General features: G+C 47.7%; 1 protein-coding gene across 7 annotated transcripts in view; it reads left to right on the top strand.

The window, feature by feature from the left end:
- Positions 1 to 13,863: 13,863 nt before the first annotated feature.
- TLE2 (TLE family member 2, transcriptional corepressor) overlaps positions 13,864 to 24,609 on the top strand; it is a 41,492-nt gene continuing 30,746 nt past the window's right edge. For 3 of the 7 annotated variants that reach the window (XM_083594496.1, XM_083594499.1, XM_083594498.1), the window contains exons 1-4: positions 13,866 to 14,507; positions 17,575 to 17,660; positions 20,973 to 21,036; positions 22,110 to 22,154. In XM_083594496.1, coding sequence (XP_083450622.1) covers positions 14,484 to 14,507; positions 17,575 to 17,660; positions 20,973 to 21,036; positions 22,110 to 22,154 — 219 coding nt within the window. In that variant the 5' untranslated portion in view covers positions 13,866 to 14,483. Of the gene's footprint in view, positions 14,508 to 17,574; positions 17,661 to 20,680; positions 20,703 to 20,972; positions 21,037 to 22,109; positions 22,155 to 24,609 lie in introns of those variants that run through there. The other 4 variants (XM_083594495.1, XM_083594497.1, XM_083594500.1 and 1 more) reach the window with 3 other exon arrangements.

A 24,609-nucleotide genomic window follows, 5' to 3' on the forward strand; every position in this document is an offset into this window, starting at 1 on the left:
GGTTAAGGCGTGATATGATAGCCATGTTCAAATATATAAAAGGATGTCACATAGAGGAGGGAGAAAGGTTGTTTGCTGCTGCTCCGGAGAAGCGGACACGGAGCAATGGATCCAAACTACAAGAAAGAAGATTCCACCTAAACATTAGGAAGAACTTCCTGACAGTAAGAGCTGTTTGACAGTGGAATTTGCTGCCAAGGAGTGTGGTGGAGTCTCCTTCTTTGGAGGTCTTTAAGCAGAGGCTTGACAACCATATGTCAGGAGTGCTCTGATGGTGTTTCCTGCTTGGCAGGGGGTTGGACTCGATGGCCCTTGTGGTCTCTTCCGACTCTATGATTCTATGATTCTATGACCTCTCATGGTTGCTGTGATGACGGAATAAGGAGCGAGGAGAACCGTTTGCACTGCCTTGTGCCTTTGGAGAAAATGCAGGATAGAAACGGATTAAATACAGTAACTTCTGGGAGATGATATATAATGAGATGAAAAAAATGTTGAAATATACATTTATAAAGAAACCAGAAGCATTTTTACTGGCCATTGTAGGAAGTGATATAAATAGAAAGAAATGTAAGTTGTTTTTATATGCAACAACAGCAAGAATATTATTGGCACAAAAATGGAAGCAAGAACTACCGACAAAAGAAGAATGGAGGATGGAATTAATGGACTATGCAGAACTCGATAAACTAACAGGAAGGATTCGAGATCTGCGGGACCAGAAATTCACAGAAGACTGGTGTAAATTTACAGACTATTTGTGACGATCAGACTACGTTTGTAGGTTTGCAAGAAGTTTTGTGAGGAGAATTACTGGAACTATTGCAAAAATGGATAAAGGGGAGGATGGTTAGTTAAGATAATTAAAAGCAATATGAATTTAAGAAATGCATAAGAAGTGGTTAAAATGGCGGATCATCAGAGGTGCTGAGGGAAGTCCAAAAAGGATTGTATAAGTGGTGAAGTTTTGTGGTATGTATTCTAATTTATATGTTAAAAATTATTATATATTAAAAAAAAGAAACTGAGTAAATACAGGAAACGAACCATTGCAGAATTTGGCCAGGCTGACCTGTTATTATGCCCATTGACTGATAAAGCCTGGCCAAATCTTGATTTTTCTCTCCTCTTTCCTCGGTTTTTTTAAAAAAATTATTATTCTTTTTACTGCCTGGCGTTGCCGGTGGATTTGGGGGAATGATTTGTCAAGGCATAGCAACCGGCCTTCGTCTCCCTGAGCATCACTAATGCAGTAGCTGAATCTAAGAGGGAGTTGGAGAGAGAGAGAGAGAAGGAGGGACATCAATAATTGAGACGCCACTCAAGAGCTGTAAGGGAAAACAGGAGCTGGAAGGATAAGGTCGAAAGCCATTGCGGCTCTTTCTGGAGCGAGGCCCTCCACAAGGACGCAGGAGGGATCACGTCCGCAAAACAAGGATTTATTTGTTTTCGACAGAACCGCAAAGACTCGCATCGCCAGCACGAAGATTTCAGGGCAGGTTCCAAGTCCCTTTGACTTCTCATGTATAGAGATGTGGGTGGTGCTGTGGTCTAAACCACAGAACCTAGGACTTGCCGATCCGAAGGTCGGCGGTTCGAATCCCCGCGACGGGGTGAGCTCCCGTTGTTCGGTCCCTGCTCCTGCCAACCTAGCAGTTCGAAAGCAAGTCAAAGTGCAAGTAGATAAATAGGTACCGACTGGACCTAATGGTCAGGGGTCCCTTTACCTTTTAACTGTTCCTAAATGGGACATGGGTGGCGCTGTGGTCTAAACCACAGAGCCTAAGGCTTGCTGATCAGAAGGTCGGCGGTTCGAATCCGTGCGACGAGGTGAGCTCCCGTTGCTCGGTCCCTGCTCCTGCCAACCTAGCAGTTCGAAAGCACCTCAGGAAGGTAAACGGCGTTTCCATGCGCTGCTCTGGTTCGCCAGAAGCGGCTCAGTCATGCTGGCCACATGAACCAGAAGCTGTACGCCGGCTCCCTCGGCCAATAAAGCGAGATGAGCGCCGCAGCCCCAGAGTCGGCCACGACTGGACCTAGTGGTCAGGGGTCCCTTTACCTTTACCTTGACTTCTCATGATCTGGGCACTTTTGTTGATGCAGCCTAGAATTGCAGTAGCCTTTTTTCTTTGCTGTTGATTCACAGAATCATATAAGAGCTGGATGGGACCCTGAAGGTCCTGTAGACCAACCCCTTACAATGCAAGAATCTCTATCTTCGGAGGTTTTGAAGCACAACCATTTCCAAAGTCTGGCTTGGGCATCCTCACAAGATGTGGGCAGTTGGGAGACAGCCAGGGACACTTAGAGACTATTTTCATGCACCTTGACTTGTTTTCTCCAACAAAAGCTAGGGGGGAGAGAGCTGCAGACCAATTCGGCCCTCCCTTCCTCTCTATCCGGCCCTCAGAAGTCTCCCCAGGCTTCACCCTTCACTGGCTCTACTGTCTGAACAGAGGATAGACCCAGAAACTGCAATTAATCCAGAATGCGGCAGCTAGACTGGTGATTGGGAGTGGCTGCCGGTACCACATAACACCGGTTCTGAGAGATCTGCATTGGCTCCCAGTACGTTTCCGAGCGCAATTCAAAGTGTTGGTGCTGACCTTTAAAGCCTTAAACGGCGCAGTATACCTGAAGGAGCGTCTCCACCTCCATCGTTCTGCCCGGACACTGAAATCCAGCTCCGAGGGCCTTCTGGCAGTTCCCTCTTTGCGAAAAGTAAGGTTACAAGGAACCAGGCAGAACGTCCTCCCTTCAGATGTGAAGGAAATAAGCAGCTATCCTATCTTTAAATATAAGGGTGAAAGAGGAGAGTGCAAAATATGGTCTGAAGCTCAACATAAAAAAAACCCAAGATCATGGCCACTGGTCCCATCACCTCCTGGCAAACAGAAGGGGAAGAAATGGAGGCAGTGAGAGATTTTACTTTCTTGGGTTCCATGATCACTGCAGATGGTGACAGCAGTCATGAAATTAAAAGACGCCTGCTTCTTGGGAGGAAAGTAATGACAAACCTAGACAGCATCTTAAAAAGCAGAGACATTACCTTGCCAACAAAGGTCCGTATACTTAAAGCTATGGTTTTCCCAGTAGTGATGTATCGAAGTGAGAGCTGGACCATAAAGAAGGCTGATCGCCGAAGAATGGATGCTTTTGAATTCTGGTGCTGGAGGAGACTCTTGAGAGTCCCATAAAGATAAATTTATTGTCATTGTCCGTATATACACAGTATACACAACAACGAAAATCAAACACCCCCCCAAAGACCGGGTTCACATACACATTTACACGTATCTCCAACACTCTCATCCTATTCAGACATAATCTATAAAACATAACATAATCCAGAATATAACATAACCTATTTAAAGGCATAACATAACCTAAAACCTATCTCATTCCTTCCTACTCCCTGCTTGCTATTTCTTGCAACTGGCCCTGAGATCATTATTTAGTGCAATCAGAGCTCTTGGATAGAAACTATTCAGAAGGCGTGTGGTTCGTGTTTTCATTGTCCTATATCTTCTGCCCGAAGGCAACAGTTCAAAGAAGTTGTGAGCAGGATGGGTGGGATCTCTCAGGATATTGTGTGACTTCTTCAAAGTGCGAGACGTGAAGATCTCATCCAGGGTTGGTAGTTGGAGCCCAATAACATTCTGGGCAATTTTAATTATTCTCTGTAAAGCTTTTTTATCCGTTTCGGAGCTGCTCCCATACCACGATAATACACTATAGGTTAAGACACTCTCGATGGTACTGTGATAATAGGACAGAAGTAGGTGCTGAGATAGATTCAGTCCCCTGAGCATTCTCAGGAAATACAACCTCCCCTGCACCTTCCTCACAACCATATTAATATTTGCAGTCCATGAGAGGTCCTCAGAGATATAAATGCCCAGGTATTTAAAACTACCAACCCTCTCCACCTCCTCGCCATTTATGTACAATGGTAAAAATACACTTTTCTTTCTCCTAAAGTCAATTATGAGTTCTTTGGTTTTTTTGGTGTTAAGCATAAGATTGTTTTCTTTACACCATTGAATTAACCCCTGTACTTCTTTCCTATAAGCAGTCTCATTGTTCTCACTAATGAGCCCCACCACTGTTGTATCATCCGCAAATTTGATGATTGTGTTGGACTTATACAGTGGGGTGCAATCAAATGTGTACATGGACTGCAAGAAGATCAAACCTCTCCATTCGGAAGGAAATCAGCCCTGAGTGCTCACTGGAAGGACAGATCCTGAAGCCGAGGCTCCAAGACTTTGGCCACCTCATGAGAAGAGAAGACTCTCTAGAAAAGACCCTGATGTTGGGAAAGATGGAGGGCACAAGGAGAAGGGGGCGACAGAGGACGAGATGGTTGTATAGTGTTCTCAAAGCGACCAGCATGAGTTTGACCAAACTGTGGGAGGCAGTGGAAGACAGGAGGGCCTGGCGTGCTCTGGTCCAGGGGGTCACGAAGAGTCAGACAAGAAGAAACGACTAAACAACGACAACAAGGCATGGAAGACACACAGCCCTTTCCAGACACACAGAGCAATAGCTTTTCCTTCCCACACCCGTCTCTGATCCACAGCCGCCACACTTTTTTTGGCAAAAACAGTAAATAGCGTGATTAATAAAAGATTAGGGCGAAATGCGATGTATTAAATATTTAGACGGCGCAGATGCCAGGGTAGGTGGCAGAGGCAAGTACATCTGGCTCCTGCAATATTTCAGGGGGTGGAGGGGTCCCACACGGCGTGCCGTCCCCCCTCAACACACCTTGCTCTCCTGATCATTCCAGGAAACCAGCGAATTCATCTCTTCCAGGGGCGAGAGAAGCCTAAGTAAATATTCTTTTTTTCCAAATTTTTTTAATTGATTTTCCAATTTTTTATCAAACAAAAAATAAAATAAAAATACCAACCAACCAACCAACATTTATCCTAACTATAATGATTCCATTTTTTAAACAGTGTTAAATGGCTTCTTCTAATCCCCCTAGCTGAGTTTCCATATAGTCCATTGTAGCAGTTCTCTAAAACTATTTTCACATAAGATTTACATCTTTCTTTCTTTTCATTTTAACTTTAACATTTTACAACATCGCATTTTTAAATCCTAGGCCTATTTGGTACTCGCAAGTGACAATTTATGTTGTCTTAACCATATTTAGCTAAATAATCTTTGAATTTCATCCATTCCTCTTGGTACTCCTCCTCTCTCTGGTCGCGGACTCTTCCGGTCATTTCGGCTAGCTCCCAAAAACCCATCATCTGCCATTCCTCCACTGTTGGTACTTCTTGTAGTTTCCAATTAAGGAAATATACTTGGCCCTAGTCTACCTTCCTTTGAACATAGCTCAAGCTGGTAGAGCGCTACACCTCTTCATCTCAGGGTTCAAGCCCCACGCTGGGCAAATGATTCCTGCGTCGCAAGGGGCTGGACTAGATGAAACATGGGGTCCCTTCCAACTCTGATTCTGTGCCCATTCAGCACCGCCCCTTCCCCCTTGATGAGCAGGGAGACACACGTGGTCTCTGAGCATGCACAGAGTGCCCCCAGCCTTCCCAGGGCTCTTTCCTGTTTGCTGCCTTCCTCGCAGCCCTCCAATAATCACATTTGTAGCATTCAAAGGGACCCCCCCTTTATATATAAAGTCTGGATAATAAAATCCAAACGTTTTTGGGTTTGTTTTAAACCAAATTTTCAAGCAGATGGGAGTTTCCTCCAAGCAGCAGGAAGATGTGTGTGGTCTCTGAGCGCAGACAGAGCGCCCCCAGACTCCCCCAGGGAGAAGCTGAAGTCCTTTCCCTTTTTCCCTCCCTCCATTGATGGAATTCTGACTATATATCCAAACCGGGGTTGTTTTTTTCCTTTGTTCATTTTTAACCAGCCTTTAAATTTCGGAACACTTAGGGCAGGACATTTTTGCGGCGGAGAAAGAAGACCCATAGCTCTGCTTCCGAGAGGTTCTGGGGCTCAGACAGAAAGGTCTGTGAGGCCACATTTCAAAACCCCAGGCCTTGTGGTCCTCACGGCCGAGTGAGGAGCGGGCAATTCCAGTGCTTTTTTCCTGGGGGGTACGCATACCCCTAAACATTTTGGGAATCTAAGTCTGCCCTCATTGCAGTACTTCAATACTGATGGCAGAAAGTGAGGAGGAATTAAAGAACCTTTTATTGAGGGTGAAAGAGGAGAGCGCAAAATATGGTCTGAAGCTCAACATCAAAAAAACGAAGATCATGGCCACTGGGCCCATCACCTCCTGGCAAATAGAAGGGGAAGAAATGGAGGCAGTGAGAGATTTCACTTTCTTGGGCTCCATGATCACTGCAGATGGTGACAGCAGTCACGAAATTAAAAGACGCCTGCTTCTCGGGAGGAAAGCAATGACAAACCTGGACAGCATCTTAAAAAGCAGAGACATCACCTTGCCAACAAAGGTCCGTATAGTTAAAGCTATGGTTTTCCCAGTAGTGATGTATAGAAGTGAGAGCTGGACCATCAAGAAGGCTGATCGCCGAAGAATGGATGCTTTTGAATTCTGGTGCTGGAGGAGACTCTTGAGAGTCCCATGGACTGCAAGAAGATCAAACCTCTCCATTCGGAAGGAAATCAGCCCTGAGTGCTCACTGGAAGGACAGATCCTGAAGCTGAGGCTCCAATACTTTGGCCACCTCATGAGAAGAGAAGACTCCCTGGAAAAGACCCTGATGTTGGGAAAGATGGAGGGCACAAGGAGAAGGGGACGACGGAGGACGAGATGGTGGGACAGTGTTCTCGAAGCTACCAGCATGAGTTTGACCAAACTGCGGGAGGCAGTGGAAGACAGGAGTGCCTGGCGTGCTCTGGTCCAAGGGGTCACGAAGAAGTGGACACGACTAAACGACTAAACAACAACACTTCAATATGAGTAGGAAAATGAGTACCCCTAAACATTTTTTTAGGGTGGGGAAAAAAGCACTGGGCATTTTGAAACCCTGTTTTCCCAGCTCCTAGCTCGCCAGTCTTAAACCGGCATCTTTAGAAAACCACTTTGCATGTGCTCAGAGGCCGTGGCGTCCTTCCTCGTTTATTCTTCCCTGGCGTTTTTCCCAAGGCGGAGGAGGCTTTGGGTACGGGGAAAGGGGGAGATGGAGAGCAGAGGAGAGGAAGCGAAGCAGATTTTATTTTATTTTTTATTGTTGTTGTTTTTTTATTGGAAGGCGGCCTTTTGCTGATGGCGGGCGCTAGGGAGGTTTATCCTGGCTGCTCTTGGAGCTGGAGAAAAGAGAGAGAGAGAGAGAGAGAGAGAGAGAGAGAGAGAGAGGAACCGTCCTTTCTCTCCCTCTCTGCCTGCCTGCCTCTCTTGCTAATGCTTGATTGATAGCCAGCATAAAACCTTGCCAGGGTTAGATCAATGGGGTGCAATTATAGCAGCCAACCACTCAGGAGCGCGGAAGGCCGAGGACCCCACGTTACTTTGATTGACAGCGCAGGGAGGGGGGGGGGGAGGAGGAAGAAAGGGAGGGAGGGAGGGAGAGAGAGAAGGGGGGGGGCCTTAGCTATGCATGCAAGGGCTTCTGGGAAATGTAGTCCGCTGCTGCTGGTGGTACCTTACTAGCGCATCGAGTCTCCTTGCTCATCATTAATCGTCTGGCTATCTTGGGGGGGGGGTTAACCAGCTTCAACCCCCCCCCCCATGGGCATAGCCAGGGTTTCTGTTAGTGGGGGCAGAACCTCAGTTAAGTATTTTATTCCTTTAATTTTTTTAAGGAAAAAACAAACCCGTGTATTCTATCATGAGTGTACTGTTGAGAGGTTTTTAATATGTTGGTGACGATGTAGAAACTGCACCTATGTGATATCTTTGAACGTGTGCAGAAATCATTGGAGTAAGTACTGTACTGCGCTCTCTGAATTATTTTTGGAAACTTGTTGAAATATACTCAGGGTCGCAAAGTGATTTCATGCTCTTTATTCAGCTCGTAGTGGTGAGGAGGAATGAATGAATGTCCCCTCAAAGCATCTGCTTTATATACATTATTTACACAATGGGCTGCACATGATTGGCTAATTCCGGAATTCTACTGTAAGCCAATCAGGTTGTGGATTCACTTCTATCTGGAGCATGATTGGGTGGTTCCTGCCAACCAATCATACTGCTGCATTGTTCTAGGACCAATCAGACTGCTGCATTCTGAATCCTATTGTTCTAGGACCAATCAGACTGCTGCCTTTTGGATCCTATTGTTCTAGGACCAATCCGACTGCTGCAGTTTGGATCCTATTCAACTCAGTACATAACAGTGTCACTCTGAAAGATGTGGATGTTCAGGATATCAGCAATGGAAAGTCTTTGTGGACTTAGAGATTTGGCTATTGTGTTTGCTTTGTATATGGTCTGATGCAATACCCTGTCGCCACACTTTTGGGCTAGTATTTTATTTTATTTTTTAACGACCCAGGGTTTTAATTTTGCACCGCTTTCGTTGAACAAGAGAGCCCCTCCAAGTGGCAAGAGTTCGCTAACGTCCAGGAAGCAACAACCCAGAAGTTGGAACGAGGTGTGGACAGTCCAGTTACAAACCCAGAAGAATTAGTTTGCTTGCTTTCCCTATTCCAGGAAGCTTTTAATGTTCGACGTTTTGTTTTTTAACCTCTTTACATTTTGTTGGAAGCCCCTGTAGCTGGAACAACCCAGCCAGATGGACGTGGGTCTAGGAAATAAATGCTTGTTGTTGTTATTTATGGTACGAGGTTGTTCATAATGTTGACATAGGATTTTTATTTTTATTTAAAAGAATCCCGGTCCCCCAACTGTGTAGGCCCAACTCCTTGAAAGGGCGAGAATTGAGACTGGCGGATCTTTCGATCTCTACTTGCGGAAGCAAATCCTGTTGAGTCCATCGGACAAGTCCTCTTCCTCTGTTATTCCAGAGAACAGGACTGGGACAAACTAGATGGAAATGGCAGGTGAAGTGGGACAGATTTTGGCTAAATTTCAGAAGCACCCTAAGGGTATGAGCAGTCAGGGCAGGCCTAATAGGGTTGCCTCTACCTTTGCAAGAGGTATCTAAGCAAAGGTGAGGCAGCCTACTCGCCAGGGGTGTCTCAGTCGTGTCTCGAACTCGTCTCTTTTCGCCATTTCACACTGCCCATGGCTGTGCTGCTGAATGGCAGCGATGGCCCGGGACTGAAAATGAATTGAAAGGATGAGTTTGGTGGTACAGTGGTATCTCGGGTTACAGACACTTCAGGTTACAGACTCCGCTAACACAGAAATAGTTCTTCAGGTTAAGAACTTTGCTTCAGGATGAGAACAGAAATTGTGCTCCAGCGGTGCGGCAGCAGCGGGAGGCCCCATTAGCTAAAGTGGAGCTTCAGGTTAAGAACAGTTTCAGGTTGAGTACGGACCTCCAGAACGAATTAAGTACTTAACCCGAGGTACCACTGTGAATTATGGTGCTGGAGGAAACTCTTGAGAGTCCCATGGACTGCAAGAAGATCAAACCTCTCCATTCGGAAGGAAATCAGCCCTGAGTGCTCACTGGAAGGGCAGATCCTGAAGCTGAGGCTCCAATACTTTGGCCAACTCAGGAGAAGAGAAGACTCCCTGGAAAAGACCCTGATGTTGGGAAAGATGGAGGGCACAAGGAAAAGGGGACGACAGAGGACGAGGTGGTGGGACAGTGTTCTCGAAGTGACCAGCATGAGTTTGACCAAACTGCGGGAGGCAGTGGAAGACAGGAGTGCCTGGCGTGCTCTGGTCCAGGGGGTCACGAAGAGTCGGACACGACTAAACGACTAAACAACAACGAAAAAGGGTGTCAATGGGGAGCGGGTCCTGTCTTACCTCACCTAGAAGGGATCTTCACAAAATCGGGCCCACCCTACTGAACTCACATGCAAGCACAGATATGAGGAATCAGCTTAAAGCAGTGCAGACCAGCGCTTCTCCAACTAGTGTGTGCTTAGACTGTGGAACTCCCTGCCACCAGAATGTGACGGCAATCAACCTTTAGGAGAAGGAATTGGCAAATTCGTGGGCTCTGCCACCCTGCCTCCGTGGCCAGGCAGAGGCCAGGATGCTTCTGAAAACCAGTTGGCAGAAACCGCAGGAGGGGAGAGCTGCTCTCGCACTCGGGTCCCTCTTGAGGGTTTCTTGCAGACCTCTGGTCGGCCGCCGTGACAAAAAGAGGAGGCCGGGCTTTTTGGGGTGCTGCAGGTTCTTATTGTGTTCTTATCGGATGGAGCAGCAATTCCACATGGAATAAAACACCGAAGTGCAAGCTGGAACATAGCTGTCAACCGTCCCTTATTTGGCAGGAAACTCCCTTATCCCAGCGCCGTGTCCTGCTGCTGTCCCTTATTGATGATGTCCCTTAAATTTCCCGGGTTTCAAAGGAAGCAGCTCCTCTCCTTCCCTCCCTGCCGGCCAGGGAGGAGGGAGGCTCCAACTGGGTTGCTTGGCTGTGTTGCTCACCCAATAAGGAGTCTGAGAATGACTGGGGGGTGGAGCTTGCATGCCTTGTGCCGATCAAATCGGCCGCGTTGCCTGGGGACTTGCCTTTGCTCAGCGCTTCCCAGCGGAGAGGTGACGGTGGTTTTCCTTGCTGCATCCCCTTTGCCGGGTTGCTGTGCTGTGGGAACCACCGCTTGAGGCTTCGTTTGGCTGCTGGCTGGGCTTTCTGCCTTTGGCTCGGAGGGGCTCAGAAGTTGAACATACCTGTGCTTGGAAAATCCCTTATTTTGGCTGCTGATCCCTTATTTTCGAGGCTGCTGGTCCCTTATTTTCAAATCTGTAAGTTGACAGCTATGAGTTGCAAGCAAATTGACAAGCTCTGTGACCTCTAAAAATGACAGGGCGGTTTGCTCAGACATACAGTAAAAGGAATGTAAGGAACAAGCTTCAAATAGCCTTTGCCCTGCCCTTACACTCCCAGTATATTTCTATTTTTACTTAAAAATAATAATAAAAAACCGTAATTTTTACAGCCCACGTACTCCTGAGCAAACAGGCATAAGGTTGCAAATATAAAACTATATGATTACGACAGGACTGGGATTTCCTTCAAACGCTGCCTCTGCAAAGACAGACTTGATTTCAAAGAAATATTTTTGCGAAACAAAATAAATGCAAATAGGGAAAAGGGAAAATGGTCGTTTGTTATCCACCCTTTGTATTACCATCGTTTCCAAACATCCCTCTAATAGTATATAAAGTTATAACTTGTTTCCGTGTAAAAGGTCTGCATTTGCAAAAAAAATTGAAATTTTTTGCAGGTTTTTGCGCTGGGAGGCTGAAGAGACTACAATACCCAGAATGCACCGCGGGACAACTCTCCCCAGCACACGCACCCCGCCCCTCTCCCAGTCGTTTAAGCCTCCTGCCTCTCTCCCTCCTGATTAGTCTCCCCAAGCTCTGACGTCATAGACCCATGTGGGATCCGGCTTCGCTGATTGGCTACCTCGCCTGCCCCGCTGCAGCCAATCAGCGGAAGCCTACAGTAGCAGAAGCTCAGAAAGGCAATTTAAGGTGGAACGGAATTTCCCCTTTCCACTTAGCCGGTGCTATTTTAATAAAAAGTATCTCCTGTTATACTGTGTATATAAATATATATGTTTAAATAAACTCTTTGCAGACGTTGTGTGGGACAACACTGGGGTTTTATTTCTTTATTCGGTGAAATGTATACCCCTCTTGATTGTGAAAATAAATAAGGCACTTTACCAAGAAAAAGATAAAATAGCAGTAGTCTGAGTTACTGTATGATGTGGAATTACAAGAGTCTCTGCCCCAATCAGCTTACAAAACCAGCTCCTTCTTTTCAACGCGTGAACTTAAAAAATCCCGAAAATATTCTTCCCACTAACCAAAGAAGAGCACAAAGCCTTTCTCAGTCCGGTGCCTTCAAGATGCATAGATGCTGCTGTCCAGTTGAATGTTCAGGGGAGACAAGAGAAAGTTAGTCTGTGGAACTCTCTCCCACTGGATTAGGAGGATTAGGCAAAATCATGGCGGACATGTCGTTGGGTGGCTACAAGCCACAACGGCTCCGCTCTGCTTCCATGGCCAGAGACGGCGATACTTCTGAATTCTTGTTGCCGGAAAATTGCTTTTGGGCTCAGATCCTGGGTCCAAGAAGAATCTAGTCAGCCTCTGTGAGACAAGGCATGCTGAATTAAATGGCCCGTCGGCCCGATCCCAGCAAGTTCTTCCTTTGTTCTTCTGCTCTTAAGAGTTCAAATAAGTTAGTCACGGTGTAAAGGGACGCCTGACCATTAGGTCCAGTCGTGGCCGACTCTGGGGTTGCGGCGCTCATCTCACTTTATTGGCCGAGGGAGCCGGCGTACAGCTTCCGGGTCATGTGGCCAGCAGGACTAAGCCGCTTCTGGCAAACCAGAGCAGCGCACGGAATCTGGCTGATTCCTGTTTGAACCCGAGGCTCCGGCTGTGAGGGGAAGAGGTTGCAGGCTGTTAAAGGCGGTGAGCTGGAGAGAGAGAGTGCCGGAGCACGACGGCTGGTTTCTGTTTGAACCCGAGGCTCCGGCTGTAGTAGAAGCTTGTTGCATATATGAGTCGATACACCACAGATCCTTATGAAGTCCTTATGAAGTGCTGCTGTACATCTGTTAATTTCCCAGATTTTTTTGGGGGGGGGTTGCAAAGAAAGCTCAACAACTTTTGCATCCGGATTTCCCCTTTTTGACACATGGCAACCCTAACTTACGACACCCAGTCGCGACCTATTCCCAAAAGGAAACAAAAGGTCTCCTGGAGTCCGGCGCTGCTCAGAAATTGGGGAGGTGGGCAAAAATTGTTGTTGTTTAGTCATTTAGTCGTGTCCGCCTCTTTGTGACCCCCTGGACCAGAGCACGCCAGGCCCTCCTGTCTTCCACTGCCTCCCGCAGTTTGGTCAAACTCATGCTGGTAGCTTTGAGGACACTGTCCCACCATCTCGTCCTCTGTCGTCCCCTTCTCCTTGTGCCCTCCATCTTTCCCAACATCAGGGTCTTTTCTAGGGAGTCTTCTCTTCTCCTGAGGTGGCCAAAGTCTTGGAGCCTCAGCTTCAGGATCTGTCCTTCCAGTGAGCACTCAGGGCTGATTTCCTTCAGAATGGAGAGGTTTGATCTTCTTGCAGTCCATGGGACTCTCAAGAGTCTCCTCTAGCACCAGAATTCAAAAGCATCCATTCTTCGGCAATCAGCCTTCTTTATGGTCCAGCTCTCACTTCCATACATCACTACTGGGAAAACCATAGCTTTAACTATACGGACCTTTGCTGGCAAGGTGATGTCTCTGCTTTTTAAGATGCTGTCTAGGTTTGTCTTTGCTTTTCTCCCAAGAAGCAGGGGTCTTTGAATTTTGCGGGGGGAAATAAAAAGGTAAAGGTACCCCTGCCCATACGGGCCAGTCATGTCCGACTCTAGGGTTGTGCGCTCATCTCGCTTAAGAGGCCGGGGGCCAGCGCTGTCCGAAGACACTTCTGGGTCATGTGGCCAGCGTGACGAAGCTGCTCTGGCGAGCCAGCACCAGCGCAGCGCACGGAAATGCCGTTTACCTTCCCGCTATAAAGCGGTACCTATTTATCTACTTGCACTTAAGGGTGCTTTCGAACTGCTAGGTGGGCAGGAGCTGGGACCGAAAGATGGGAGCTCACCCCGCCGCGGGGATTCGAACCGCCGACCATACAATTGGCAAGTCCTAGGCACTGAGGTTTTACCCACAGCGCCATGCCAGCGGCCTGTGAGATCTGGCGTCCTGTGGTCACCTGGGAAGCCAGCAAACAGCATCCGACCACTAGAACAACACCCTCCCCTCCTGCGGTCCTCAGCTCTAACCACTAGCCGCTACTGCCTCCCTCCCAGAAAGCGTGATAAGCCGCAGCGGTTTGGAAGCTCGTCATTCTTCGGTTTGGAAGATCCACCTTAAGCTTCGCGTTTGAAAGATCATCTTCCCCTGGGCTCGCAATAGCAGCTCCTTTTGCAGACAGGGACTGCTGTTGAAATCCGGCCAGATTTTCGCCTGACCTTCTGTTTGCGTTCTCCCTCTCCAGCTCCCTTCCCTCCACGCACCCCACCCCGGCCAGCCGGGCTCCCACCCCCGACAAAAAACCTCCAAACATCTCCTCCCTTTTCTTTCCAACAATTGCACAAAATCTCCTTTTGCTCCCACCCCAGTGAGTCTCCCGACCCCCACATTCCAATGGGGGCGAAATTTCCTCCTCTGCTACTTCCAGCCTTCGCAAAGGAAATACTGTTTTTTGGCACGGTTTTCTTTTAAGGGATATAATTCTTTTTAATTGATTAAAAGGGGAAAAAACCCAACAACCCTCTACTTAGATCTGTGGAGCTTCGAAACGGGGGGGGGAGTTTTCTCTCTCTCCCCCCACCTTTTGCTTTTCGAGTTATTTCCCCCCTGGATAATCTGAAAGAAGAAAAAAAGGAGTCTCTCCTTTCTGCTCGGGTGGGTTTTTGGGTTTTTTTGGAGGGGGGGTTTATCCCCCAGGATGTATCCACAAGGACGGCATGCTGTAAGTATCAATATTTGGGGTGTTGTTTTATTGGGGGGGGGTTGTTGTTTGAAGGAACATGCCAAAATGTCGTGAGAAATCTGGGGAAATAATTCAAAGCAATAGCTTTTGGTGAAAGAATCTGGGTTTTTGTGTTTTTGGAGGGGGGGGGAGAAGGGGGTTTAAACTGTGCCACGATTTTAAACCTTTGCAGGTTAAAAAACCAAGTAGACCCTGAAACCCTAGGCATCTTTACTCAGAAGTAAGTCTGTGTTGAAGGGGGCTCCTCGCTCGGGAAACCTGTGCAGAAACCTTGGTTTGAGAAGATGAATTACACCTTGAAATCCTATTGCTTCTCTGATATACTGGATAGCAGAGGCAGTTTTGCCTCCCAACCCATAATTATGGATTAATGTTGTGCTTAGAGTGTTGCTGTTGTGTCTTTTTGCACGGTATATTTTTCTCCAATGGGGTCCTCCCCAAACGAATTAGGGATGTTTCAATTTGCAGTTTAAAATGCAAAAATAGAGGGGGGAAATTTAGCGTTGTTTGGGGGACAGGGTCTGGCGACAAACTGAATGCGAGCCGCTAGCTGCAAGGAGCGGCGACTCACTCAGGGGTGCAGCAGGGAACCTCGCTTCCAGGTAGACATTCCTGCTGCCTCATTTGCTTCAGCGGGGGTTCCTTGATCCGGGCGTGCCTGGCGAATGGCCGTGGCCGAATTAGCTTCTCCCTGCTGAGGCTGGTTGGCAGGAACAGGGACTCACCGAGAGAAGCGGCAGGCAGCCTCTCCCGAGGGCAGCTCTTAAAGCCGAGTCTGTGCTGTGGGCCCAGTTCAGAACAACTCATGGGCGCAGAAATAAGTTGACCCGAAATGAACTTCCTGGGTTTTCTTCTTATGATGCGCTTTGCTTTTTTTTAATCTTGCATTTTTATGTTGCGAAAGGCTCCAAGATCTTAATAATAAATAGTGCAGAGTGGAACCCTGATCTCTCAAGTCCTAGCCTGACGCTCTAACCACTGCACAACCACTGCCTCTTTGTCCGAAAGAGAGATGTTTTGGAATATCTCTCTCTCATACACACAAATTGTGGGGTCTTCCTGCCCTACATAACTTTTGGGCACCGTAACTTTTTCGGACATGGTTTTCCAGCTGCCAAGGGGACGGCACTCTTACCATGCTCAGGGGCCGTTCTCCTCCGCAGGTGTCTCCCTGGGAATGGCTTGAGGGGAAGGCAGCGAAACTGGTTGGGCTTTCAATACCCAAAGGGGTTTCTGCAACCCCCCCCAAGCCCGTGAACAAGTTGCAGATTTCGGTTAAGCGTTAGGAAAAGGTTATTTGGCAAGGGGGTCCATGCCCTAGAGAGGTGGGGTCCATCCCTCGCTGGAGGAGTTGAAGGAGGCTACAAGCTGTCAGGGAACTGCGAGCTTTTGGCGTTTCCTCCCTTGACCCGGGTTTGGGGTTGGACTAGATGACCCCTAAGGACCCTCTTCCCACTTTTACGAGCCCACTGATATTTCAGAAGCGTCTCCGAGGCTTCTTCCTCAAACGTGAGGAAGGAACCAGGCTGGGAGTCGTGGGTCCCCAGCAAACTAATGTGCTGAGGAGGGAGAGAGCAAGATCTGGAAACCAAGCTGGATGAGGAACAGTCGAAGGAGCTAAGAGTACGTATAGCCTGGAGACTGAGAGGAGATAGGGTAAAGGTAAAGGTAAAGGGACCCCTGACCATTAGGTCCAGTCATGGCCGACTCTGGGGTTGCGGCGCTCATCTTGCTTTATTGGCCGAGGGAGCTAGCGTACAGCTTCCGGGTCATGTGGCCAGCAGGACTAAGCCGCTTCTGGCGAACCAGAGCAGCGCACGGAAACGCCGTTTACCTTCCCGCCGGAGTGGTACCTAGTTATCTACTTGCACTTTGACGTGCTTTCGAACTGCTAGGTGGGCAGGAGCAGGGACCGAGCAACGGGAGCTCACCCCGTCGTCGCGGGGATTCGAACCGCCGACCTTCTGATCGGCAAGTCCTAGGCTCTGTGGTTTAACCCACAGCGCCACCCCCGTCCCTTCAAATATCTTCAAGTATCTGAAGCACTGTCGCGTGGAAGATGGAGGCAGCTTGGTTCCTCTCGCTCCAGGGGGTCAGACGTGAACCACTGGGTTCAAGTTGATGGCAAGGAGATTCCGACTGAACATCAGAAACAACTTTGGGTGCTAATAGTTGTTCAGCTGTGGAACGGGCTCTCTCAGAAGCTGGTTGGTGGTTTCTAAGCAGAGATTGGGTTGCTGTCTGTCAGTGATTCTATAGCTGAGATTCCTGGGGTTTGGACTTAGATTACGGTTTGCCACACAGTGGTACTTTGGTTCTCAAACTTAATCCGCTCCGGAAGTCCGTTCCAAAACCAAAGCATTCCAAAACCAAGGCGCACTTTCCCATAGAAAGTAATGCGAAACAGATTAACCCGTTCCAGACTTTTAAAAACAACCCCCAAAACAGCAACGTAACATGAACTTTGCTATCGAACGAGACCATCGATTCATAAAATGAAAGCGATAAACAATGTACTGCAGTCACACAATCAATCCGTCAGTAGCTGAACTGGGTTCCACACAGTTCCAAACAAAAAGAGCCGCAAAAACGCAAAATAAATAGCAAAAACAGACCGACCTCAGCGTAACACTCAAATTGGAAGCGTTAAACTCAGAACGGAGCATGTTCGACTTACGGAAAAAGTTCACAAACCGGAACACTTCCTTCCGGGTTTGCAGTGTTTGGGTTCCAAGTTGCTTGAGTACCTAGGCATTTGAGAACCAAGGTACCGCTGTATTCCCAAAAGTGAAAACCCATAAATCCAGGCCTTTTGCAGATTCAGAAAAAATGGTACCCGAAGGTCATTTCGCTGCCTGAATCCCGGACGTGTCCAAGATAAACCCGGACTTATGGCAGCTCAAGAATAGATGGTCCATGATTCTGTGATTCCAGAGGACGTATTTTGTCTATATGCAAGGCGATGGGGATAGTTTCTAACACGGCGTTATTTGATCATTCTTTTCTCCCTGCCTCGTTCCTGCTCTTTTGCTCCTCTCCTGCAAAGTCCGGACAGCCTTTCAAGTTCTCGGTTTTGGAAATCTGCGACCGGATCAAAGAAGAGTTCCAGTTCCTACAGGCTCAGTATCACAGGTATTTGCAGGGAAGGAAAGGAAAAAAAGAGTGATGGCCGCCAGCTGTGCCGGCTAAAGTGGAGCTTCAGAGTTCAGGGGCAGTCTACCTCTGAACACAACCTTGCATTTCCGCAGGGCGATTTTGGAGGATCCATTCCTTCCTTCCTTGGACGTTGGATCGCCATCTGTTAGGGATGCTTTGGCTGAGATTCCTGCATTGCAGTGGGGGTTGGACTAGATGATTTTATTGGGGGGGGTGTCTCCTACGATTCTACATGCTTTGCTTTATTATTTATTGGTCTCCTTTTATGGGTGGGATGTGTTAGACCACCCTTTTATAATAATAATAATATAATAATAATTTATTATTTATACCCCACCCATCTGGCTGGGTCCCCCCAGCCACTCTGGGCGGCTTCCAACAAAACACTAAAATACAATAACCTATTAAACATTAAAAGCTTCCCTAAACAGGGCTGCCTTTAGATGTCTTCTAAAAGTTTGGTAGTTCTTTTTCTCTTTGACATCTGATGGGAGGGCGTTCCACAGGGCGGATGCCACTACCCAGAAGGCCCTCTGCCTGGTTCCCTGTAGCTTTGCTTCTTGCAATGAGGGAACCGCCAGAAGGCCCTCGGCGCTGGACCTCAGTGTCCGGGCAGAACGATGGGGGTGGAGATGCTCCTTCAGGTATACTGGGCCGTTTAAGGCTTTAAAGGTCAGCACCAACACTTTGAATTGCGCTCGGAAACGTACTGGGAGCCAATGCAGATCTCTCAGGACCGGAGTTATATGGTCTAGGCGGCCGCTCCCAGTTCCCAGTCTAGCTGCCGCATTCTGGATTAATTGTAGTTTCCGGGTCGCCTTCAAAGGTAGCCCCACATAGAGCGCATTGCAGTAGTCCAAGCAGGAGATAACCAGAGCATGCACCACTCTGGTGAGACAGTCTGCGGGCAGCGAGGGTCTCATCCTGCGTACCAGATGGAGCTGATAAACAGCTGCCCTGGATACAGAATTGACCTGCGCCTCCATGGACAGCTGTGAGTCCAAAATGACTCCCAGGCTGCGCACCTGGTCCTTCAGGGGCACAGTGACCCCATTCAGGACCAGGGAGTCCTCCACACCCGCCCGCCTCCTGTCCCCCAAGAACAGTACTTCTGTCTTGTCAGGATTCAACCTCAATCTTATGAATCTTATGGAACCTCAATTTTATGGATCCAAATGCTTCTAGCCTTTTATCATTCTAGTTTTGATTTGATTTTATTTTTGCATTTTGTTGCAAGTCACTTTGAGGTTCTGTTCCGTTATAAACAACAACGGTTCACAAGTCCAATTAATCGTCGCTGCCAATCTATATTGGACTTCTAAAAAATGGCTTCGATTTTTTTAATTATTATTATTCAAAGTTATAACAAGACATATTATCCAAAAACATATCCTTATCCCCCCCCCATTTTTCCTCCCTCCCCCCCACAGACCCCCACCCTCACCCCAACCCCCGACTTCCCTCAGTTCCAGTCTTTGGTTTCTCCAATAATGCTGTTTTCTGCATGTTACAAAGTTCTATAGATCCTCAAACTGTTTAGCTGATTATTATCAGTAAAAAAAATGGTGAATGCTTATTCAAAACCTACCAAGGAGTCCAGTTCGCTTTGTTGCATCTTCAGATACTTTGCGAAAGGTTCCCATTCATCCTTAAAATCACAGTTATCCTTTTCCCGTAGCTTATATGTCAATTTTGCCAGTTCGGCATAGTCCATCAATAGTCCATCAATTTTTCTTGCCATGATTCTTTAGTTGGGGTTTCTTCAGTCTTCCATCCTTTTTTCCAGGTTAAGGTTTTCTCGCTGCCTTGAACTTTTGAGACAGGAAGTCTGCATTCTGAATCTCCATTTGTTTTCTAAACTTATGTCCCAGTTTTCCTCCAGGGATATGTGGTTATTCCACCCAGTTTTACCTCCCAAAGACCCTGAGAAATAGGTTAGAACTGGTCATCCCAGGACTGACTTTTGACCCAAACATACCAGTTTCTCAATCTTTTGCCGCAGCTTGGATCAGGCCACAACCCAGCGGGTTAAACTGAGAGACGGCGTCTAGCCCAGTGAGCTTTGTGGCTGAGTGGGAGGATTTGAACCCAAGTCCCAGTCCAACGCAGTGGTCCCCAACGTGGGTGCTAGCACCCCCTGGAGGCAGATTACCTGGGGGGCGCTAAGAGTCGGGTTTGTGTGTGTAAATACCATATTTTTTGCTCTATAAGACTCACTTTTTCCCTCCTAAAAAGTAAGGGGAAATGTGTGCGCGTCTTATGGAGCGAATTCAGGCTGCGCAGCTATCCCAGAAGCCAGAACAGCAAGAGGGATTGCTGCTTTCACTGCGCAGCGATCCCTCTTGCTGTCCTGGCTTCTGAGATTCAGAATATTTTTTTTCTTGTTTTTCTCCTCCAAAAACTAGGTGCGTCTTATGGTCTGGTGCATCTTATAGAGCGAAAAATATGGTAACCACCCGACTTTGTAAATCTGGTATCGCTGACTCCAGTTCATCCATTTTGCTCAATTAATTAAACTGAATAGTTTTAATTGAACTTTGAATAAATGTGCAATTAATTGCCAGGGCTTTGAATTTCGTCGCGTTATTATCTGCCTTCGTGAAAACCGCTGTTCCGGATAACAGGGCACTGGGGGATACTAGGGAACCGGGGGTGAGTTTATGGAAACCAGGGCAGGCGGTGGCCTCAAATAAAATTGGGGACCGCTGCTCCAACCACTAGGCTGCAGAGGCGAAGCAGGCAGGGTCTGCAGCAAAATGTTGCAGCACGTCCTCGTCTCCTAGAGCGTGTGTGTCTTCCGAGTTCCGGCCAGCCGCAATCCTTTCCGGGATACGGAGACATAAGTGTTTTGTTTTTCCTTTTCAAAAGGCACTCAGGATCCCGTGACTATAGAAAAAGGCATGTTGCCACTGAGATCGTGCATATATAATCTCCCGCTCTCAATTTTATTTTTCGTTGTTCCACAAACTCCCTACCCGTATTGGGGATTAGATGCAAGAGGCATTTTCTCGTCTCCTCGTGTGTTCCTTTCATTTCTCTCTCCCCCCCCGCCCCCCCCATATTCCCCTCCTCTTCTCACCGTCCCTCCACCCTGTCTAAATTTCCGATCTTGGGGGAAATGTCAAAAACTTCACTTGGGTGTCATACCCAGCACTGAGAACCCCACAGTCATTTTGCATGCGGTCTTTGGTTGTTTGGGGGAAGAATTTGGGGGCTGGGGAGCGAGGGTCTCCCCCCAAAAAAAAAACACAGTGTGGAGGTTGCAAATAACGCTCTCTTTTTCTGCAGCTTGAAGTTGGAATGTGAGAAACTGGCTAGCGAGAAGACAGAAATGCAGAGGCATTATGTGATGGTAAGAGCTGCTGTTTGTTTCTTTGTTTGTTTGTTATATTGTTGGCATCCGTCTGTCTCGGAACATTGCAGCCCAGAGTGGCTGGGGAAACCCTGCCAAATGGGCGGGGTATAAATATATTATTATTATTATTATTATTATTATTATTATTATTATTATTATTACAGTCATACCTCGGGTTACAGCTTGCATTTTTTCAGGTTACGGGCTTGCATTTTTTCAGGTTATTATCTATTACATCTTCCTTCCTTCCTTCCTTCCTTCCTTCCTTCCTTCCTTCCTTCCTTCCTTCCTCTCTTCCTTCTTCTTTCTTTCTTTCTTTCTTTCTTTCTTTCTTTCTTCCCTCCCTCCCTCCCTCCCTCCCTCCCTCCCTCCCTCCCTCCTTTCTCATCTTTCTATTCCTTCCTTCCTTCCTTCCTTCCTTCCTTCCTTCCTTCCTTCCTCTTTCTTTCTTTCTTTTTTTCTTCCCTCCCTCCCTCCCTCCCTCATCTTTCTTTTCCTTCCTTCCTTCCTTCCTTCCTTCCTTCCTTCCTTCCTTCCTTCCTTCCTCTTTCTTTCTTTCTTTCTTTCTTTCTTTCTTTCTTTCTTCTTTTCTTCCCTCCCTCCCTCCCTCATCTTTCTTTTCCTTCCTTCCTTCCTTCCTTCCTTCCTTCCTTCCTCTTTCTTTCCTCCCTCCCTCATCTTTCTTTTCCTTCCTTCCTTCCTCTTTCTTTCTTTCTTTCTTTCTTTCTTTCTTTCTTTCTTTTTTCCTTCCTTCCCTCCCTCCCTCCCTCCCTTCTTTCTCATCTTTCTTTTCCTTCCTTCCTTCCTTCCTTCCTTCCTTCCTTCCTTCCTTCCTTCCTCCCTTCCACCCTTCCTCCCTTCCGCCCTTCTTCCCTTCCTCTTTCTTTCCTCCCTCCCTCCCTCATCTTTCTTTCCTTTCCTCCCTCCCTCCCTCCCTCCCTCCATCCCTCCATCCTTCTTTTCCTTCCTTCCTTCTTTCTTTCCTTCCTTCCTTCCTTCCTTCCTTCCTTCCTCCCTCCCTCCCTCCCTCCCTCCCTCCCTTACCGGTATTTGTTCTTGATCTGTTTCAGTATTACGAGATGTCTTATGGCTTGAACATCGAGATGCATAAGCAGGTATGCGACTTTTGGGTTCCTCTGGAGGAGGAGATGGGAACTGTACACTCCTTGGGGCAGAGACCTCTGATTTATTTATTTAATGGCGTCTCACACACAGAGACAGATGTTTCAGGCTTTGTTTTCTGACTAGTGGCGAGGACTGAGGGCTTAAGAGGGAACAAGGGAGAGGCTGGGTTTCAAAGACCTCCAAATGGGGCTGTCATCATTGATATTTGATATGCATCCTACGGAAAATGACACGAGGTGGGGAGGGAAGCCACACATTTATTTTCCGGCGTAACAGATTTCCTTCTGGGGGTGTCCCATAGCCTTTCCTTCCACTGTCTGGGTGGTGGCGACCCCCCAAGCGAGGGATTTGCATGCTCAGGAACACTCTTGCCTATAGCATGCCCTCGCTTATTCCGGAGACGTGACCCCGGGCATTTATTAAAAACATGAATCCAGAGACTGAGCCCTGAATTTAAATTACATCCTTATGTCACCTCCAGCTGCTTTGGAATAAAACTCCATTCAGCCCCAGCCAGCACATGGGGTAAATTAAAATCAAATCAAATTAAAGAGCCCCTCCAGAGTGGTGTCGTTGCATTTTATTTTATTTTATTATTTTATTTTGCATTGCATTGCATTGCATTGCAATTATATCCCGCTTTTTCCACCACATGCTTCAAAATGGTTCTCCCCCTTTCCTCATTTGATCCTCACAACGACCCTGTAAGGAAGGTTAGGCTGAGGGAAAGCAGAGATCCTCCCAAACACTTCTTGCAGCCGCGGAGGAAAGCAGGGTGGCGTTTAACCACCGGGAGACCGTCGCGGGCACAAACTATTATTTACGAGCGATACAAAGCGATGTCTCGGGAGAGGCCAGGAGCAGTCTGCCTGACCTAACCACTTTTAGCTTGGGCTCCATGATCACTGCAGATGGTGACAGCAGTCACGAAATTAAAAGACGCCTGCTTCTTGGGAGAAAAGCAATGACAAACCTAGACAGCATCTTAAAAAGCAGAGACATCACCTTGCCAACAAAGGTCCGTATAGTTAAAGCTATGGTTTTCCCAGTAGTGATGTATGGAAGTGAGAGCTGGACCATAAAGAAGGCTGATCGCCAAAGAATGGATGCTTTTGAATTCTGGTGCTGGAGGAGACTCTTGAGAGTCCCATGGACTGCAAGAAGATCAAACCTCTCCATTCTGAAGGAAATCAGCCCTGAGTGCTCACTGGAAGGACAGATCCTGAAGCTGAGGCTCCAGTACTTTGGCCACCTCATGAGAAGAGAAAACTCCATGGAAAAGACCCTGATGCTGGGAAAGATGGAGGGCGCAAGGAGGAGGGGACGACAGAGGACGAGATGGTGGGACAGTGTTCTCGAAGCTACCAGCGTGAGTTTGACCAAACTGCGGGAGGCAGTGGAAGACAGGAGTGCCTGGCATGCTCTGGTCCAGGGGGTCACGAAGAGTTGGACACGACTAAACGACTAAACAACAACAACCGCTTTTAGCATGCAGAGATAGCTAACGTTCTTGGTTTCTTTCCAGCAAGGGAAGAGTCGGGGAGGGGAAATCTTAAGGCACGAAAATCTTCCAGGCCTCTGTATTCTGTGTGTTGATCCATCAGAAGTCTCTCTCTCTCTGGTTTCCCCAGATCTCCCCGCCCCGCTTGTAATTTGCTTCCTGTCTCTGGGTTTATCAATCCAGGGCATCATGGGGGGGTTGGGAGCGGCTGCCTGGGAGAACAAGCTTGGCAAGGTGCCCGGGGAAAATGGCAAGGCTGCCAGCCGTCCTGTGTGTTCATTTGCTTGGGAGAAGACAGGGAGCCTCGGAGCGAAAGTCACTTGTTTGCTTGTTGCTTCCTGGCCAATGCAGTGGTACCTCAGGTTACATACGCTTCAGGTTACATATGCTTCAGGTTACATACGCTTCAGGTTACATACGCTTCAGGTTGCAGACTCTGTTAACCCAGAAATAGTACCTCGGGTTAAGAACTTTGCTTCAGGATGAGAACAGAAATCGTACTCCCGCGGCGTGGTGGCAGCGGGAGGCCCCATTAGCTAAAGGTTAAGAACACTTTCAGGTTAAGAACAGACCTCCAGAACGAATTAAGAACTTAACCCGAGGTACCACTGTATATTTCCCCCCCTTCTTCTCCTTGCAAATCTAGAGAGGTATGTTAGGAGGCAAGCTGTTTTTGCAGCAGCCGCGACTGGCATCCGTCAGGGATGCTGGGGCTGGAGAAAACGAGAGGTGGGGCAACGTGGTGTTGTTTTTTAATATTTTATTTTTCATTTTTTAACAATGTCCTATACATTTAAATAGGGATGCGGGTGGCGCTGTGGGTTAAACCACAGAGCCTAGGACTTGCCGATCAGAAGGTCGGCAGTTCGAATCCCCGCGACGTGGTGAGCTCCCATTGCTTGGTCCCAGCTCCTGCCAACCTAGCAGTTCGAAAGCACGTCAAA

Source organism: Podarcis filfolensis (assembly GCF_964270895.1).
Source record: "Podarcis filfolensis genome assembly, chromosome: 18".
NCBI classification, from domain to species: Eukaryota; Metazoa; Chordata; class Lepidosauria; order Squamata; family Lacertidae; genus Podarcis; species Podarcis filfolensis.